Below are 20,266 nucleotides of genomic sequence, written 5' to 3'. Positions count from 1 at the left end.
CAATGGTTTAATTTTTTTTGTGAAATGTAACTTGTTAATGAATGAAGGTTGCACCACTTCTTGGCAAGAAATTTGGTTGAGATTAAAAAAATTCTTTCCAAGCTTCAAAATATTTATGCGATGAGAAAATTAAACTTTTGAGTTTAATAACTGTAAATGTATACATACAACTATCGCATGTGATAATGATAATATTATCTCCTGATATCCCTCCACTTAAAGGTTTTTACTTTTTGAATTTATCATTTCTGATTTGATGTCTGAATATACTAAATACCTTTGATTAATGTCATGTGGAATACTATGATCATTTCCTATAGAGTCAGTAGAAGAGGTGGACTGGCTTCCAATAGGACCAAAAGGAGACGTGGACATGTTCCCCGAATGGGTAGTAGGAGAGACAGACATATTTCCCATAGGATGTACAGGAGAGTCAGGCATGTTTTCCAAAGGATCAGCAGGAAAGACGGGCATGTTTCCTATAGAAACAACAGGGAAGGTAGGCATGTTTCCCATAGCAAAAGCAGGAGAGGTGGCCATGTTTCCCATGTGAGCAACAAGAGAGGTAGACATGTTTTCCAGAGGAATGACAGCAGAGGTAGACATGTTTTCCGAAGAGCCATCTAATTGATTCAAGAGTGGTGAATGCCGTTGTTTTTTGTGGTCTAAAATTCCCCTTCTTTGATCTTATTAAAAGACACAAAATATATAAATAATACTAGTTCATCAAGAAGTTAATATTGCGTGCAGTAGTCAAAAATTAAATAATTATGGGCAGTTTAAAAAATTGTAAAGAGAGTCCTAGATACTTTAAATGTGGAAATTTTTTTAGAGTAAATAGTGTTCTGAGTATTAATTTTCCAACTTCAAGTGGGGAAGATTTTATTTCCAATACATTTATTACAGTACTTTGCAAAAAGGTAACCAATAGAAGCAATTAATTTAAAATTGACAGTAATTTGGGTTTTTTTTTCAATTTAAATGAAAAAATCAAAATTTTAAAAGTAATCCAACGGTATCAACCTCATTGTGATCAAAGACATCTTCTATTGCTATTACGTTCTAAGTCTAAAATCTTTAGAAAGATATTCAAAAACATAAGGAAAAGTGCCTGTATCAATAAACTTTTAAATAAAACCCCTTCAATTGAATAACGCTGTTAAAATCATACTTGAAGACGTTGTCATAAACTGATCAAAATTTGGCCGTTGAAAAGGCATAGGAGCATCATTTTGATGTGGTGTATTTGGTGTCAATCGCTCATTTTGTCCCTTCATAAAATTCTGATGCTGATGTTGCTGATGTGGCTGTTGTTGCTGTAGAGCTGGTTGTGGTGTTGTATGTCTTTTCTGCTGGATGAATGGATGTAGACCCCAAGGAGCCTGAGCACCGTTATTTTGAGGATAAAATATTGCTTGTCCTAAAGTAAGTCAGCACAACATTAAAACAAGTAAAGTGACCATTCTTCCAAAATCACATTTCATTTTCTGTTCCGATTTCAATATCATTATCCAAATAAAAATACTTGGAACTTCCACATCACCACCTTATTTTTTTGGAAGTCAATGAATTTGTAGATCAGTGAACCCCGTACATGTAAATATGCTTCAAAAAGCGTTTTTACTCACTGAAAAATTTAACAGATTTTCCCGCTTTTCCGGATTATGACAAAGAACTCACATCCTTATCTCATATATTTCATCAGTGTGATGCATTGATTGTAGTGTTGGCAACGAGTACCTGGTTAACCGGTTAACCGTCGAACGTTGCGAGTATCGGTTATTAAAACTGCTATTCGGTTACTCGGATGAAATTAATTCTACATAGTAAAGGGAAAGGAAATGAATGTTTTATAATTTATAAATGTATACTAACTTACACATTTCCCTAGTTTTAGGTACCGTTAGATTTGATCTAGTGCATGGTTGTAGTGAATCGTTTTGATTAGTTTTCACAATTTATATAATTGATAGCTTTGATTGCCTGGGGCATACATGTTTTGAAGGCCTGAGTTTTAATTAGGCCATTTTTTTTATTAATTGCGTTTGTTTTACGGATTTTTTTTTTTGGAAAATATCCGTTGGGTGGCTACAAAAAAAAAGAAGAAGCAGCTTTCAATGTTCAAAACTTTTAATATGCAGCATATCAAAGCAGTTGGGTAAATCAACCTCAGAACATTGCACAGAAATGTCTTTCTTGGCATTCCTCACTAAAAGAGAAAGATTCTCTGAGCAGAGAGACATATTATGTGAACAATGGTAAACTTTTCTGTGTATGTCTATGACTGGATACGGATGTCCATTCCCTGCTACGTCCACATTGCCACAGAAAAACACACTTTAGCAAATTTTACACAACCCCCTGTAAAATAATAAAAGTTTAATCAAATTCAAATAATACCTTTTCTTAAACCGTATAAAACTAAAATTAAGTGCACAATCAATGGACACAAATAAACTTACTAGAATGATAAGTCATCCCCATAGGGTTTCACATTCCTATGACTCTCATACAAACATTTTTTGTCTTAGAACATCCTGATGAGTCAGTTCCTTTTCCAATTCTAAAATTTAAAACTTTAAAAAACATTTCTTTCACATCATTTGATAGATTCATACCTGTACAATGACATTTTTCATTTCTCTGTGTTTACAGAATTTTAAAATACCAAACATGTGCTTTTAAAAATGAAAATATTATATGAACCTAACCATTAGATAAACTGTAAAATTTATTTAAAAAACATTTCTTTCACATCATTTGATAGTTCATACCTGTAACACCACGTTCTTACAGATCAGAAAAATTCTGGGTTTTGAAAATATTAATTTCCTTAACCACCACACTCCATTCGCTGATCAGATAACGTCACATATAGAATCATCACCAGTCTAATCAGCTCATAAAAACCGTCATACATGTACTAATGTCCTTAAAACATTTATATTCTGTTTTGAAAAACCTAAAATGTTTCACATGGCCGTCATACTTATTTCATCTCTGTCTATAAAACGCTTGCAGAGTTTTAGGGTCTATAATGGAAGCGTTTACATGAGTCTGATCACAACTAATTAAAATTCAAACAATGTACGGTCATTACCGGATTTTTTTTTATTATGATTAAAGTCAAGTTCGATCAGCGATTATATAAAAAGGATTGAATGGAATTTTTTTTCCAAAACTTAAAAAAATGGGGTCGGTGGATCCGTAAAACAACTAATAAAAAAAAATTGGCCTTACCTCATTTGATAATTTAACGAGATGCCGCCGCAGACCTAATAAGTTTGGAGTTGTAACAAAAGAACAGCTGATTCAAAATCTGTTAAATCACCTAAGTTTAAATTATTCGAAAACAAGCGATTTACTGGACACTCCACATATTGATTATTAATAATGGAGTATGTAAATAATTATTCTACTTGATTGCGACAATATTTCGGGGGCTGAAAAAGAAAGCAAAAAGTGGCGATTGGCGGTAACGTATTTATTTGTCTTTATGTGTCGAATTCCCTATTTATTTTCTTTTTTTAAATCAAAAATCTTTGACGATATCGTATGTGTCTATTGTATATATATTGTCCCTATATAGTATATTTGTGCATTACTACTACCGATAAGTATAGAATAAGATAAATAATAGATATCGATACTTTTACCAAAAATAATCCAAGTAACCGGGTACTCAATCGGAAGATGAAGCGAGTAACTGGTTACTTAAAATCGTCCGATTTGCCAACACTAATTGATTGACAAAGAAATTTACAGGCTTATGGTTAGTACAGTATTTGAACGACAGGGGAGAATATTTAGATTTAAGATAAATAAAATTGGTGAAAACTGTAAGGTATCATTTTTGGAACATCTTTCATAATATGCTTAATTTAGAAAGGCTACTTTCTTTCCTTTGCATACATGTTAACTTGTTGTTGGGCTCTTCAAACAAAATGTTAAAGACTCAAAAAAATAATTAAAGATCCTTTTTAAGATGTTGAAAGGATAACCTGGCCACACTAGAAATTTTCTATATTATTGATACTGACAAAATCATACCTATAGGGGTTCTCAACTCCTGATTTGAGTGTGGCTGCTGGTATGACATATAAGCTTTATTTTCATGTGGAGCCATTTGTTCATTCATTATTTGTTGTTGATGCTGAAGCTGTTGTTGATGCTGTTGATGATGTGAAGTTGGTTGTGCAGTTGTCTCCTCTAGTCGCTGGTTTGTGTTTACCCTGTTGAAGCCCAAAAGATCCTGAACACCATAGTTCTGATCAGAAACCAATGCTGGACCTAAAATATTTTTCAATTTAAAAAAAAATATGTACTGCATTAACAATTTCAATTCGTACAAAAATGCCATTTTTCCTAATATTCAGAGACATATCTATATTTAGCCACCTGATACTAAAAATAGAAATTGAAATTCCCCTCAACCATTGTCCAAACCAGCTAGTGGTGTCCAGCTCTTGTCATTAAAATTTCAAATTTTACAATATACGCTCTAATTATGCAGTAATGACAATTAAAACTTTGGCAAAATTTAATTTTTCACATTTTTCTAAAATATATCTATTTATAGATACATTTTACTAAAAATAGGAGCAAAAGCCAACTTATGTTTTTTCATGAAATGACACTACTTATTCCCAAGTATAATTACACACATAAGATTTGGGAAATTTCCGCGGACAATTTTTCTTATCTAGCCTCAAAGATCTCAAAAAATTCCAATTTCCCCATTTTTCAAATTTTTAGAAACCATGTCATTTTGCACAACCTTTTTCTTACAAGAAGAATTTTTCTAGAATAAACGAGTATATGCTCTGTGTACCCTAAAAGGTCATGTTATCAAATGATCCAATGATTTTTGATAGAGTGTATTAGATACCGATTAATATTCATTTACATTTCTTCAATTTTCATGTTTTACTTTAGTCAAAATGGGCCAAAATGGCCGAATTCAATGGATCCGTCTCCATGGCAACCAAGTGCACGTGTGGAACTTCCGACACGATATTTACTAGTTTTGTACCAAGACACACCTATGGAATAATTTCATCAAAATCTGAGACATGTCGTTTCCAAGCCCTATAGTTAATTTGTAGGTGCTTACAGAGAATGCGTGTTAATAAGTTTTGTTCTTTGGGAGCAGTTTATGCAACAACTTTGATGAAATCTTAAATTAATGAATATCTGATCAAATAACGCCTCAATTATCAAATGCACATTCTGACGATAATAAACTTGGGTCGTGTACATTATAGTTTCTGCTGACTATGTTGCACATCGTGAGGACGGACGGGATAAACACATGATAAATGCAAAGAGTAGAAAAAATATACTATACCCCCTAGATACCATGTTGAATGAATCAGAGACACACCCTATCTATGATGTTATATTCTGTACGTTTTTTTTCAAGAAAAAAAAATGACAGACAGGTAAAATTTCCAGTTCAATCCGTTTATGATACATGTACATTTGGGACACACCGGTATAATGAATTAATTCAATGACCAAGTCACGAAACATCAGTAATGTTCTTAATTTTTTATCATACAAATTTAAAAAAATAAATGAAAGTGCAATTCAATTAATTTCTTTTTAAATATACATGTAACTGTATCCCTGTAGTATCTTTATTGCCATATTCTTATAAAAGAGTACTTAAGTTATCTGCGTTGTTATTTGTCACACATCAGTAATAATTTGTCATACTTCATATTGTGGGGTTCCGACCCCCCACCCCCACACATTACCCTCAGGCTATTTTTTTTCGTTAGAAGACCTCACTCTCTAAGCCTCTCATTTTATGTCCAGGCTCTATCTCCCATGAGAATGTACTCTACTATAAACTGGCTTGCTAATTTTGGCTATCCTCTTTCCCTTAGACCTGAAGTTGAACAGGTTACATTTGAGAGGAGCAACTCAAAATAAAAAGAGATAAACAAGTAGCCTCTTTTTGACTTTTTTCATGTGGCATGAAGGCGAGACTGGAATTACCTGCAACCATAAAGAGCTGTCACTATCTCGGTACATGTAGTAAGTTTTTGCAGATTGTTTATTTCAATAGATCTGTTTAAATTTTCAACTCGAATTTTCTAACTTCAATACTTCGTTAGGCCTACATATGTTATAAACTCTCGGATCGGAAAATATTTTTAATAATAAACTTTTTTAAATTAAGCTGTCTTCTTGAAATGCCAACAGCAGTTTCTGAAATGCATGTTGGTTTTGGATGTGGCCTGTGGCTTTGTGCGCTTGTATCTTGGCTCAAGTAAACGTAAATCATTTTTATCATTTATGACGCCAGTCGATGCAGACTTCACGACATACACAATTTGTGTTTTGTAAAGGGGTAAAACAATAATTTTCAGTTTATATATACATCCTGGTAGTTGCTTCCGATATAACTGTTTATGTTAAAATTATATTTTAGGATTAATTCAGACTTGTTGACAAATAAGTTTCTCGGGTGATCTCCCTTTGATTACATAGTGACGATGGAGACGAGGAGACGGGATCGGGAGATAAAACATGAATACATTGTTTGTAAAATAAATAAGATTTTGGGGGAAAGAGTATCCATTTTAAAAAAAAAATATTTCAGCATAATCAATGATAATGTAAACCTAGATCAGCTGCACTCGAATAAAAAGTCTTGGGTTAGGAATGAGTCACCATTCTTGCATCTTCATGCAGTCATTCTTACAGAGACTCCGAGAGACTTACGTAATTTTTTTGCACAACACAAAATAACTTATAATAAATGGTATATTTGCATTTAAAAACTAATTAAAATTTACAAAAGCAACAAAGAATCTTGTTTCTTTTTAATCAATATGGGTAAACCCCCATTATTTCCACTTTGGTGGTCGGTTCGAAGAAATTTGAATCGAACGAAAATTAAATATTTCGATGTGGCCACACCCCTCGAACAAAATAAAATAATACTCTATTAGTTCAATTTTTAATTTTCTTTTTAATGGTGTAAATTTTATTTTGTTCAAAGGGTGTGGACACAGCAAAAATTTGAATCAAAGACGAAAAAATGCTAAATTTTGATAAAAAGTAGCAAAGTGCACGTGTTTAGATGTTTTGTACACAAATATGACGTCATCAAATGAAATTTTGGCGTAAACTATTCAACTTTGATACCTAAGGATAATTTTTCCGTAAATTATTTTCTTATCCCCCTCACTTTAATTTTCCTAAAATCATTAGGCCGATTAAGCACATTCCTGGATTTAGCTCTTTGGTGGTATCCAAAAAAAAAGTCTTGTCACAAGGAATACACATGTGAAATATGAAATTCATGGCTCCACTAATCGAAAGTTATGGGCAAGTTAACTTTTTTGTGGACAAACGAAAAACTAGACAGCTAGACAGACGGACGGACACGACAAAAACTATATACCCTCGAAACTTCGTTTACGGGAGCATAAAAAGTACAGTTTCAGAGAAATAAGATTTTCTTGAATCCAGCCTAAGATGCCAATGCTTATTTGCATGATATGAAATGAGAAGTGGTTTGTGGTGTCTTGCAATGATAGCAAAAGCCTTTTACACTATGTATTATATAATACATAACGGAAAAAGAACACAAAAAATCCCAAATAAGTATAACAAGAGGCCCAGGGGCCACATCGCTCACCTGAGCAATTGGCTAGGAAAAAACACAGATCAGATCAGAACTGAAAGTAAACTTTGGGGGGGGGGGGCGCTTGAATTTTACACACACCCCCCAGGGGTCATGATTTGAACAAACTTGAATCTACACTACCTGAGGATGATTCCCTATAAAAATAACGAAGCCTAGCTTTGAAGTACTTGAAAAGAAGATTTTAAAAGGTTTCCCTATATGTTCCTATGTAAAACTTTGATCCGACATTTTGGCCCCATCCTACCCCCGGGGGTCATGATTTGAACGAACTTGAATCTATACTACCTGAGGATGATTCCATTTGAGTTTCATCTTTCCTGACCTAAAGGTTCTTGAGAAGAAGATTTTTAAAGATTTTCCCTATATATTCCTATGTAAAACTTTGATCGGCCATTTTGGCCCCACCCTACCTCCGGGGGTCATGATTTGAAGAAACTTGAATCTATTCTACCTGAGGATGATCCCGAATGAGTTTCATCTTTCCTGGCCCAGTGGTACTTGAGAAGAAGATTTTAAAAGATTTTTCTTATATATTCCTATGTAAAACTTTGATCAGCCATTTTGGCCCCACCCTTCCCCCGGGGGTCATAATTTGAACAAACTTGAATCTACACTACCTGGGGATGATTCCACACGAGTTTCATCTTTCCTGGCCCAGTGGTTCTTGAGAAGAAGATTTTTTTAAAGATTTTTTCTATATATATTCCTATGTAAAACTTTGATCGGCCATTTTGGCCCCACACCACCTCCGGGGGTCAGGATTTGAACAAACTTGAATCTACACTACCTGAGGATGATCCCGAATGAGTTTCATCTTTCCTGGCCCAGTGGTGCTTGAGAAGAAGATTTTTAAAGATTTTTCCTATATATTCCTATGTAAAACTTTGATCGGCCATTTTGGCCCCACCCTACCCCCGGGGGTCAGGATTTGAACAAACTTGAATCTACACTACCTGAGGATGATCCCACACGACTTTAATCTTTCCTGGCTCAGTGGTACTTCAGAAGAAGATTTTTAAAGATTTTTCCTATATATTCCTATGTAAAACTCTGATCGGCCATTTTGGCCCCACCCTACCCCCGGGGGTCATGATTTGAACAAACTTGAATCTATACTACCTGAGGATGATTCCATTTGAGTTTCATCTTTCCTGAACCAAAGGTTCTTGAGAAGAAGATTTTTAAAGATTTTCCCTATATATTCCTATGTAAAACTTTGATCGGCCATTTTGGCCCCAACTTACCTCCGGGGGTCATGATTTGAACAAACTTGAATCTACACTACCTGAGGATGATTCCACATGAGTTTCATCTTTCCTGGCCCAGTGGTTCTCGAGAAGAAGATTTTTAAAGATTTTTCCTATATATTCCTCTGTAAAACTTTGATCGGCCATTTTGGCCCCACTCTACCCCCGGGGGTAATGATTTGAACAAACTTGAATCTACACTACCTGAGGATGATTCCACATGAGTTTCATCTTTCCTGGCCCAGTGGTTCTTAAGAAGAAGATTTTTTATAAATGCCATTAATTTTTCTCTAATTCATAATTATCTCCCCTTGGAAAAGTGCCTGGCCCTTCATTTAAACAAACTTGAATCCCCTTTACCCAAGGATACTTTGTACCAAGTTTGGTTGAAATTGGCCCAGTGGTTCTTGAGAAGAAGATGAAAATGTGAAAAGTTTACGACGACAACAACGACAACAACGACAACGACGACAGACAACGGACAAATTTTGATCAGAAAAGCTCACTTGAGCCTTCGGCTCAGGTGAGCTAAAAATCATGAGAATTTCCTTGAATACCCGGATACCCATCGTTTTTTAAACTAAAATATATTTGTTGATCAATTTGCAATTTGAAAATACATTGCTGATATCCCAATTCGCCTTTTCTGCAAAAATATCAGAGATTTGACAATTTTCCCTATTTTTAAAAATATGATTAACTTTAAATTTACATATTAACTTTTTGAGTTCCGATATACTTGAGTGAATGTTTTCGATTTCTTAACTGCTAATTTTATAAACCCAAGGATCAGACTACCTTAATAAAAACCCATTCAAATCAGTAACGATGAAAATAATCATACTTGAAAGAGTTGTCATAAACTGGTCAAATTTAGGCCGTTGTAAAGGCATAGCAGCATCATTCTGATGTTGTGTATATCTATGTGGTGTCAATCGATCATTTTGTCCTTTCATAAAGTACTGATACTGACGTTGCTGATGTGGTTGTTGTTGCTGTAGAGCTGGTTGTAGCGTTGTATTCCCTTGCTGCTGGATGAATGGACATGGGCCCGAAGGAGCCTGAGTATCGTTATTTTGAAGATTAAATATTGCTGGTCCTAAAGTAAATCAACACGTAGTAAAAATAAGTATATCATAAGTAAAAAGATCAAATAAAAAGATACCCTTGACCCCTGTTCCACTTTCAATATCACTATCAGAAAAACAAGAGGCCCATGGGCCTTATAGGTCACCTGAGCATTATGCAACAACTTTCCAGTGATTAAACTTGATTCATGTTTTAAGCCAGATGTTATGGCATTCACAATTTTGAAAGAGGCACCATTGATCATCATAACAATACACTTATTGCTTAGTTTGTTTACTTAATAACCATACGCAGGGTAAGGGAAAAAAATGCATTTCAACTAATCAGTAATATTCAGCAATAATCAGTAGTGCCCTTACCATACATGAACCCCTGACCCTTTGGCCTTGATATTTGATTAATACCAAGAAGCAGATTTCAAACCATTCATTCATTTTCAGCATATAAGTACAGCCCCCCCCCCTCTATGGTACCCCTGACCCTGGGGCCTTGAAATTCACAATTCTGTAGAATATGGGCCCTTGTCTATCATAGCTATATCGTCGCTGTAATATCAAATTGTCGTAAGTCAAAAATCCCAACTTTTCAGGAGAGACAAAAAACATCTTTTTTCAAAATGTCGTATGTCTAGTGTTTTCCTTTCTGTCCTGGATGTTTTTTCTGTACAAATTGTCGTATCTCCAGAAAAGCATTGAAACAAACCCCTGCAATGTATTGTAAAGCGTACGAATCTGATATTAGAACGCTCTGAAATGTTTTATATGAATTAACATACTCATAAATTTATTGCAGTTACAAACTTCGAAAAACTGAATTAAGTTTGTCATGAAGTAACTTACATCTAACTTTTCATCAATCTTTCCATTGATTTCTCTGTTTATTAAATAAATATACTTTGTTGTGTATGTTGAACACATTTTTTAGTAAAAATTATAAAAGATTTAACTAAAATTATAATTTTTACCTTGATATCAGACGGCCAGTGACATCCTTGTCAGTGCCCAGAGACATACGACCTTTTGTCAGGAAAAAAAATGCATCCAATGGACATACGCGCTTTTATCACACGTCTGTATCTCACTTTCTAATTGGCCTAGAGACATGACGTTTTGACAGAACATGTATTCGATATTGCAGATTCCAAATTAGCAATAAAAATTTCGCGCCAAAAATCGACTTACGACATTTTGATATTACAGCGACGATATTCATCATAATTATATTTGTAGTTCATCTACTTAATACCCTGGAGCAGAGAAGAAAATTTTTAAAGATTTAATGTATTTTCACTATATAATCAATAGAGCCCCACCATAACACCAGAACCCCTGACCCTGTGGCTATAAAATTCACAATTATGGAAGAGGCATTCTTGCTCATCATAACTATGTACTTAGTTAGTTTATTTATTTCCTAGGAGCAAAGGAGAAGATTTTCAAAGAATTCATGTATTTTCACTATATAATCAATACAGTCCCACCCTAACCCCTGACCCTGGGGCCATAAAATTCATTATCATGGTAGAGGCACTCTTGCTCATCATAACTATGCACTTAGTAAGTTTATTTAATACCCAGGAGCAGAATTGAAGATTTTCAAAGAATTCATGTATTTTCACTATATAATCAATAGAGCCCCGCCCTAACACCAGAACCCCGACCCTGGGGCCAAAAAATACACAATTATGGAAGAGGCACTCTTGCTCATCATAACTATGCACTTAGTTAGTTTATTAAATACCCAGGAGCAGAGAAGAAGATTTTCAGAGAATTCATGTATTTTCACTATATAATCTATAGAGCCCCCCCCTAACACCAGAACCCCTGACCCTGGGGCAAAAAAAAAACAATTATGGAAGAGGCATTCCTGCTCATCATAACTATGTACTTAGTTAGTTATTAAATACCCAGGAGCAGAGAAGAAGATTTTCAGAGAATTCATGTATTTTCACTAAATGATCTATAGAGCCCCGCCCTAAAACCAGAACCCCTGACCCTGGGGCCATAAAATTCACAATTTTGGTAGAGACACTCTTGCTCATCATAACTTTGTACTTAGTTTATTTATTTAAAACCCAGGAGCAGAGAAGATGATTTTCAAAGAAATAATGCATTTTCACTACCTACTTATTTAGCCCCGCCCTAGCACTAGAACCCCTGACCCCTGGGGCATGAATTTCACAATTTTGGTAGAGGACTCATTGCTGATTACAATCATGCAAACAGTTTGACTGCTTGATGTCCAGGAGTAAAGAAGAAGATTTTTAAAGATTGCATTAATTTTAGTGGTTTTTGTCACAATCAATATTTAATTTTAATTGCATTTACATTATGTTTATGGTTTTTATTTTATTTACCCTTTACTGGACCTCTATACTTTTGTTACCTTATTGAACCTCAGTTAAGTTTTGCAGGTATTGGTCAGTTACGACCTATTGTATTTTGGGGTATTTAAATCGCTGCATAGCTGACCAGGTAACCAGGGTCCACGTTTTCATAGCTTTTAAATGGTTGACATACAGTCCAAGATGAGTGGCTAAATTTTTTCTTTCAACGGTAACCATTTCTCCAAAGGGGTAAGTTTGTTTTTTATTTCATATGTAAGTTTTTGAGTAATACATTTAAAACGTAGAACTATTTAAGAACTTGAGTTAATTAATGTTTTTGTTACTATTTACGTATACAGGTTTTGCTGGGTAGAGTTACTCATGCGTTTATTGTTCTATTTTTGTGCAATGTACTGAGTTATATACGCACGTAGGCTATTTTGTTTTGCCGCTTATAAAGTCGGTGTTGTGGGTTTAATAGTTAAAACCACTTTTGTTAAGATGTTGTGTATTCTTAACGTTTTTCTTGTTATAATAGTGTTCGGTTAAAATTACCGGGACTGATTGTATGGTGTGCCATTAGTGCAATTGTAGTCAATGGTGACTTGAGTTTTTCTTTTGTATACGTAGCTTGTGACTTAAAAATGTTATTTAATTCAAAGGTTCCTGATGTAATCCAATAATCTAGCCGTGTGTGTGTGTTGGTGACCACCTTAATCAGACCGGGATACCCACTGGGAGCCAGTTGGCGGGAGTCCGTCGTGAAACGGGGCGTGTCGGTGTAGACGTGGTTCGGAGCCAACGATATTGAGGATTATAAGAGACTTTAAGTTCTATTTATTGTAAATAAGAGCTGTGTAAATATATTGTGAATATTGGTTTTTATTGATTTTATTTATAGATAAAAAATTGTAAATAGAAAAAAAAATCTTGTTATATCTGACTGGACAGAGCACGACGGCTGTCGTGACAGTTTTTGCCCCACCCCTCAGGCCCCAGGGAGGCAGGGATCATGAAATTCATAATTTTTGTTCCCCTTCACCCATAGATGCTTTATGCCAAATTTGGTTGAAATTGGTTCAGTGGTTGCAGAGAAGAAGCTGAAAATGTTCAAATGTTAACGCACAACGCACGACGCACGACGACGGACGAAAACGGATAGCAATAGCAAAATTTTTGTAGTCAAAGAATTTGTAGAACAATAACACCCGTACTTGTAAATATGATTCAAAGGGAGTCTTTACATACTGAATATTCAACATTTTTTCCCGTTTTCTCTGATTATGACAAGGAACATAATGCTATTGTGCAGGGAATGTCTTCTCCTCCTTGGCACCTGAACTTATCTCTGATTTTTTGGAGATCCATACTTACTCTGCTTCATTATGGTATTGTTTAATGGACTTTTGATTCTGAATACTGTTTGTTATCACTATATATTTCATCAGTTATTTATCAAAAAAATTATTCAGGCCTAGGGTGGGGACTTTAATTGAAGGACAGGGACGGATAAATAAAAATGAAGATAAATATGTTGGTGATAAAAACTGTCATGTGTCATTATTTTCATAATGTATATGCTTAATTTAAGAAGCTACTTCCCTTTCTTCGAATACATATTGACCAAATGTTAAAGAAAACGTTTGTAAACCTATAAGGTTTAGCGCAGACATACTGTTTTTACATTTTAAACTAAGACAAAATTAATATCATAATCAATATTAGTTATTAGTATTAAAACTGAAATGATATAAGGGTTTATTAAATCAGAATGTATACTATTAGTGACTGAAATTCGGTGACTTTATAATAAGAAAAGACTTTAATTTTGTAACTATTCTTATTTTGTTAAAACAAATTGGATTTTGTTATTGTTTCAATGAACTGCCGTTAATCTGGAAATTTTGCTGTAGATAACTTTTTAGCAAATTTGCGAGTTTATTGCAATCGCAAAAATATTTTTCTTAAAAATAAATCACCAATAAGAAAATGTAAACAAAGCAGTGGTCATTTGCAAAATTTTGACACGTAATAATTAATCAACAGCATTTTGACCCGAATTCACTAAATAAGATCGACGTAAAATTTTCCATATTAATGGTTTAATTTGGTAAATCATTTTGTATTAAAATTGATCTGGATAGACCAATCAAGCCCATAGATAATAGGTAATAAAATTTGAACGGAAATACAATGGTATTACTAAGAGCTTTCAGTAAGAGCAATATAATGGAAACTTTGAAATAATTAAGTAAAAGAGCTTAGGCCTAGAACTCCTGTAGTGCAGAAATGGGGACTGAGCCTATAAATATTAGTAATGAGTATTAACCTGCATAAAGGGTGCACGTGGTACCATGTTGGGGTTCATAGGTCAACGGACAGACCTACGAACAAAGTGTAGGTAGTTAGTGATGGTTGGTTAAATGTAGTCAATGAAATGAATTTTTATATCCGGAACCATGGATACCCACTGAGCACAAAATATCGTTTTGGTCAGAAAAGAGCATTCCTGTTTTTATTCCAGGTCTTACTCTCAAATTATCAATTCTCTCTTCGCCTTTTCTTTTTGGAAATAATTCTTTTGGATTTTTGAGTACTTATTTATTGGGAGTTTGGTCTTCAGCTCTTTTTATTTTGGACAGATCCTTTGAACATTTATATCAACAGTGTATTGGTTTATACAGATCAAATTACAAATTTCGAAAACGCTTTATAAATCTATACGATCACAGTAAAATTGAAAAGTGGATTGATAAACTTTTAAACCAACAAAAGTGTCCTCATAGGCTTACATGTTTCAAAAAGGAAACAATGTTAGAAGGATAACCTAAGCACTCCAGAATCTTCCTATAATATTGCTACAGAGAAAATCATACTTGAAGATGTTCTCAACTCCTGTTTTGGGTATGGCCGCTGATTAGACATATAAGCTTCATTTCCACGCGGAGCCATATGTTCATTTGTTAATTTTTGTTGATGCAGAAGCCATTGTTGATGCTGGTGTGGCTGATGATGTGAAGATGGTTGTCCAGTTGTCTGCTCTAGTCTCTGGACCTTGTTTCTGCTGTGGAAGCCCAAAAGATCCTGAACACCATAGTTCTGATCAATCATCGATCCTGGTCCTACATGTAAAATATTTCAAATTTTCAAAAATATTTTATTTACATAATATTTACAAAATTGACAAATGCAGTGGCCCCCCTCTCCTGAGAATTCTTTTATATAAATATTATCTTCCTCATTTTCTGACCTGGAGATAAAAAAAACTATTTGTTTGACTTAAAAATCGTAATTACATGTGAATCTCAATTTACTAATGCAAATATTTAGACCTGACGTGTTTGTCATCAGGTGATTTAAGCTTTGCTGCTGAAATGGCATATAAACTGTGTTTTGGTTTGTTGCCAATGGACCATTCTGTTCATTAATTGAGTAATGTTGTTGATGCCATTGTTGCTGTGAAGTTGGAAGTGCAGTTGTCTGCCCTTCCTTCTGGATAAAGTTTGCTGTAGGGATGCCCCAATGAGGTTGACAAACATGAGAATAAGATACTGCTGGTCCTAAAATATATCAACAACAATTAAACCAATCAAAGGAAAATCGTTTTTATGTAACACTTTTCTACATGTACCATGTCATATGAATAAATAGAACAATGACTACATAATTGTTCCTTTATACAGAGTCTCTAAGCAATGAATCATTGTTACATGTACATCCATCCTTAAATTTGCTTTGAAACCAAACTTTACTTTCCAGAAAAACATGTAAACTATTGAACTTTTCATAGGGGAAAAGCCACCACTCAAAAAATATCTACATGTGATGTGCATATTGCCATTTGTTGACTGAGAAATAAAAAAGTCACCGTATGTAAATATTTATACATGTGTATAACTTATAGTGTACAGTAATTGTGAAGAATCTTAATCTGAATACTGCAAAATACATTCCTTGTCAGGCTATAACATATAAATGAATATATTTTATGCATGTATTAATAAATTCTTATGAGAGATTTGAAATTACAGGGTATCATATTAATTCCAAAGATGATACACGTGCTCTCTCATATCTTCTAGAAAATACAGCAATGATCACGCTACAGTGCAATCCTTGCATCGCCCTGTTATAAATGATACTCAAGCTACTTAACGATGCAAGTATTAAAAGGTATTGCTTAAAACACATACTGTAAAATCACTACGTTTTGTGTCGGTTAATTTTCGTGGTTTTCAAGGTATGTCGAAACCCAAAAATTCATGTCTAGCACGAAATGCAATTTTCCTTTTTTTAGTTACTGCTGAACTATTCTTCAATCTTGAAATCAAATCCTCATTCACTGATTTATTTATTTCAAACCACAAACAATAGATCATTCGGAGAGATGTGATTTTTTTCAGAAAACTGTAACAACGTCTAGTATATGATTCCAAAAATGCATTAAAACCTTGAACCAGCTAAAACAGATTCTCACTTCAAACTTCGACATTTGCTTTTCCTTAATTTTTTTTCCTATTTATTTTAATAAAAAAGGTTTCGTGCAAGAATCGCTTTGTCTGGTCCAGTGGTTCTTTTGAAGATTGAAAATACAATAGTTACACCAATTCATATAAATAATCTTCATTTGAAGAGGAATATGGAGATAACGAACAGAATTTCATATCAAAGTCCATAAACTAAAACAAAATAGGTGCAGAGCAAACAATATCCTCCTTAGCATCAGAGGTGGAATCAGGAGCCTTGTTGTAGTTTTACAATGACACAAATTTGAATTTCTTTCATCCAAACATGGTTTAAAAGCAATATGAGCTGCATTTTTTAGAAATTTATTTTGCTGTTGAAATGTGTTATTATGATTAACTTGTGTGTAATTTAAATTCTATTGATCATAAAAGCCAAAATAAAGTTTTAAATTGTTTCAGAAGAAAATTTCTGTACAGTCGAACGTACCGCACTATATAAGAACTCAATATTGTACAGTAAGACAATAATGTAATTTTGCTTCAATTAAAGCTTATAAAAACTTCTTCCATCTCAAATATGAAAAACAGAAGTATATAAATTTTCAATTTCTATCATCGAAATAGTTAATTACAAATCTGCAACAAAAATTTCCCATGTCAAACTTTCAGCTCATATTGCTTTAAAGATAACAGAAAGACAGATAGTTAGCTGGATGTGTTGAATGAACAATCATGTTCTAAAATATATATGATAGATAGATTGCTGGGAAAGTATAATGCCATAAGATATACCATAGATATATAGGAGTATCTAAAACAGAGACCTATGATCATACCTTGCTGACTTCCTGCTGCAGTAGCTCTACTGTCTGCTTCTGGTGTAAGGGGGGTAAGTCGTACAGGAGGATCAGGACCGCGTGCATCCATCATGAGACGTCCATCACTCCATTTTGATCAAAATACCCCGCAAGTAGAATCTAATATTTTAGATCTGAACAGTCTGAAAGGATAATGCCAAATGAAATGCCTATATGCAACACAGATCATGTGAATAATGCTTTAATGTTTTAGAATTAAATTGAATGCATGGAATTTGAATTGAAGCTGTAAAAACATAATTTTATCTGAACCACGCCTCTTCATTGGGACAAATTTTGATCATGACTTAACCAATGGGTGTGTTTTTAAATAAATTTGGTTGAAATTTGTCCACTGTTTCTGTGGACTGTTTCATGTTACGCACGACAGACAGCACAGAGGTAAATCAATATTGAAGTAAGAAAAAGCCGCAGGCTTTGACATTAAATTTTATAAGTACCAAACCAGTCAGACTACTTCGCATAATTACTAGCCCTGACCATAATATTATTACCCTTTGCCCCCCCCCCCAAAAAAAAAATTGCAAGTGATTTTACTGAATTGTACCCTAATAAAAAATCAAAATGAGATTAGTACTACAACATAGCTAGGAAACCTTTTGTACATTTTGTGGTATAAGCATCTTTTTGATCACAATTATATGTATAAACTGATATGCACAATTGAGAAATCTGGATATTTAGCAATCGCAAAATAAGTTCTTGCAGCCACAGTACCCATTTCACAAAATGGTCTCCAGAATTAACGTTATATGGTTGACATTTTCTAAATCCTTCCACAGTTTTCACTTACTATCATTGTAAAAATAATAATAATGCAATATGAATTATTAGTTTAAAAGGTTTTAGGTTTTTAAATAAAATGAATTCATATGACTTTCTAACTTGTTTATTTATGTCACTGTTTCACAAGGCGAAACAAAGATAAAGTCATAATAATTTTTCTCCATCAAAATTAATATTGATTTAAGAAATGATCCCTTTTAGATACAATTAAATGGTTCAAAAAAGATTATTATTAGCACATCCAGTAACACAATCGTTAGAATTCAATGTAGTTTAGTATATGCTGCTATAAAACACGCGTGGTCATAATTTTAATATTCACAACGTTGTGATATCATGAAGTCCAAAGGAATTTAAGCAAGACAATAAGCCTGTCACATTCACAAATATGCCTGTTAAGGTCACTTGAGTTTGGATATTTTACACGCGCTCTTAGGTTTAGGCCTACAATAAATGACAAGAGAAGTATTTTCACAATTCTGTTTTATTGTTGCCAATTAGAAAGAAGTCTCAGAAGCAGATTGATCCAAATGTTGAATCCTCCCAACCCGCCCCTTAGTTCCGACGTCTATGAAGCTTAAATACATATGTACGAGATTTCGTGCTAGTGCTACTAAAATAAAGATACCTTTTGACACACACAAACACATAAAGAAGACCAAAATGGAGCAAGGCCTAGCTGTTGTTGACATATTTCTACATGTAAAACACGGAAATATAATCCATCATCTGACATCAGAAACATTTAACTTGCAGTACATTTAGGATATTTACATTTCATTGATTCTTTCTATGGAATCCAATGATAGTTGTATTGCATATGCATCATCAAATCTTTTCTTATATATAAAAAAAACAGTATCTCACCTTCTCTTTGTTACGAAATTCTCATAAAAAAAAAATCCATGATGCTCGTTTCCTTCCGTTTGGAAAGGATAACCCCTGCTCTATAAATAGGGTCTACACTGGAAATATACACAATGACATACTACATCTACTAGATGTACTTCCGTTTTTTTTTCTTTTAACGATGCATATACACAGATTTGAAGTGGTTGTTTTCTGTATAATATAATGACCTATCTATTTCAATAGCATTTTATACGAAAATAAAAGTTATATAAATTTCAAATTCATGGATGGGTTTGATTGAACATCCTTGCGTTTTTACAAATTTAAATTATATTCTTAATACATGTAATTAGGAAAAATTGCAAACGTTTTGTGTATTATGGAAAATATTAAAACTTTAATCCCAAAAATTCAGAGTAGAATGTTCGAAAGCAAATCATTCACACATTGTTTTGTCTGTTCGTGCACTTCTGGTGAGCAGACTTTAACATTCGAACACACCCGGTGAATTGTAAACCTTAACAATAGCAGAGCTCGTGTCCTGTTTACAAAAACTGTGTACGTTTCACGGGTGTATTCAATTTGCTAAAGTCTGTACACAACACTAAGCACGAAATGACGATACTTGTGAAGGGGTGTTGCTTTCGAACAATCTACACTGACTATTACTATTTTCTGGATTCAAGTTTGAACAATTCTCCATATAGTCTCCAATCAGACTAATTAAAAATTCAAAACATGAAAAAACATTGCCATGTATAGTAAACATTTATCTTTAGTTGACCCCTTAACAACATAAAAAAAACATTTAAACAGACATGAAAATGAGCTACATTGATGCATAGGTATATGATAGGAAAAGTTTATTTACCTTTTTTTCATTTCTCTCATGATCATCGGAAAGCTGGATAATCACCCCAAATCCTTCAACATTTTAAAATTATTGTCTACCCGCCTAA

At 33.8% G+C, this 20,266-nt stretch overlaps 1 protein-coding gene across 1 annotated transcript in view; it reads right to left on the bottom strand.

Annotated features, from left to right (window-relative positions):
- LOC134232010 (uncharacterized) overlaps positions 1-19,390 on the bottom strand; it is a 61,491-nt gene extending 42,101 nt beyond the window's left edge. The window contains exons 1-8 of the mRNA XM_062713961.1: positions 19,323-19,390; positions 17,628-17,791; positions 15,658-15,885; positions 15,202-15,447; positions 9,755-10,009; positions 4,051-4,290; positions 1,172-1,420; positions 278-686 (exon numbers count right to left, since the gene is read on the bottom strand). Of these exons, the coding sequence (XP_062569945.1) occupies positions 278-686; positions 1,172-1,420; positions 4,051-4,290; positions 9,755-10,009; positions 15,202-15,447; positions 15,658-15,885; positions 17,628-17,721 (1,721 nt within the window). The 5' untranslated portion in view covers positions 17,722-17,791; positions 19,323-19,390. The remainder of the gene's footprint in view (positions 1-277; positions 687-1,171; positions 1,421-4,050; positions 4,291-9,754; positions 10,010-15,201; positions 15,448-15,657; positions 15,886-17,627; positions 17,792-19,322) is intronic.
- Positions 19,391-20,266: the final 876 nt, after the last annotated feature.

This window comes from Saccostrea cucullata, unplaced genomic scaffold (genome assembly GCF_032062105.1).
Source record: "Saccostrea cucullata isolate Sc308-1 unplaced genomic scaffold, CSIRO_AGI_Scuc_v1 ctg1907, whole genome shotgun sequence".
Classification (NCBI taxonomy): Eukaryota; Metazoa; Mollusca; class Bivalvia; order Ostreida; family Ostreidae; genus Saccostrea; species Saccostrea cuccullata.
This window is presented reverse-complemented; position numbering and strand designations above follow the sequence as displayed.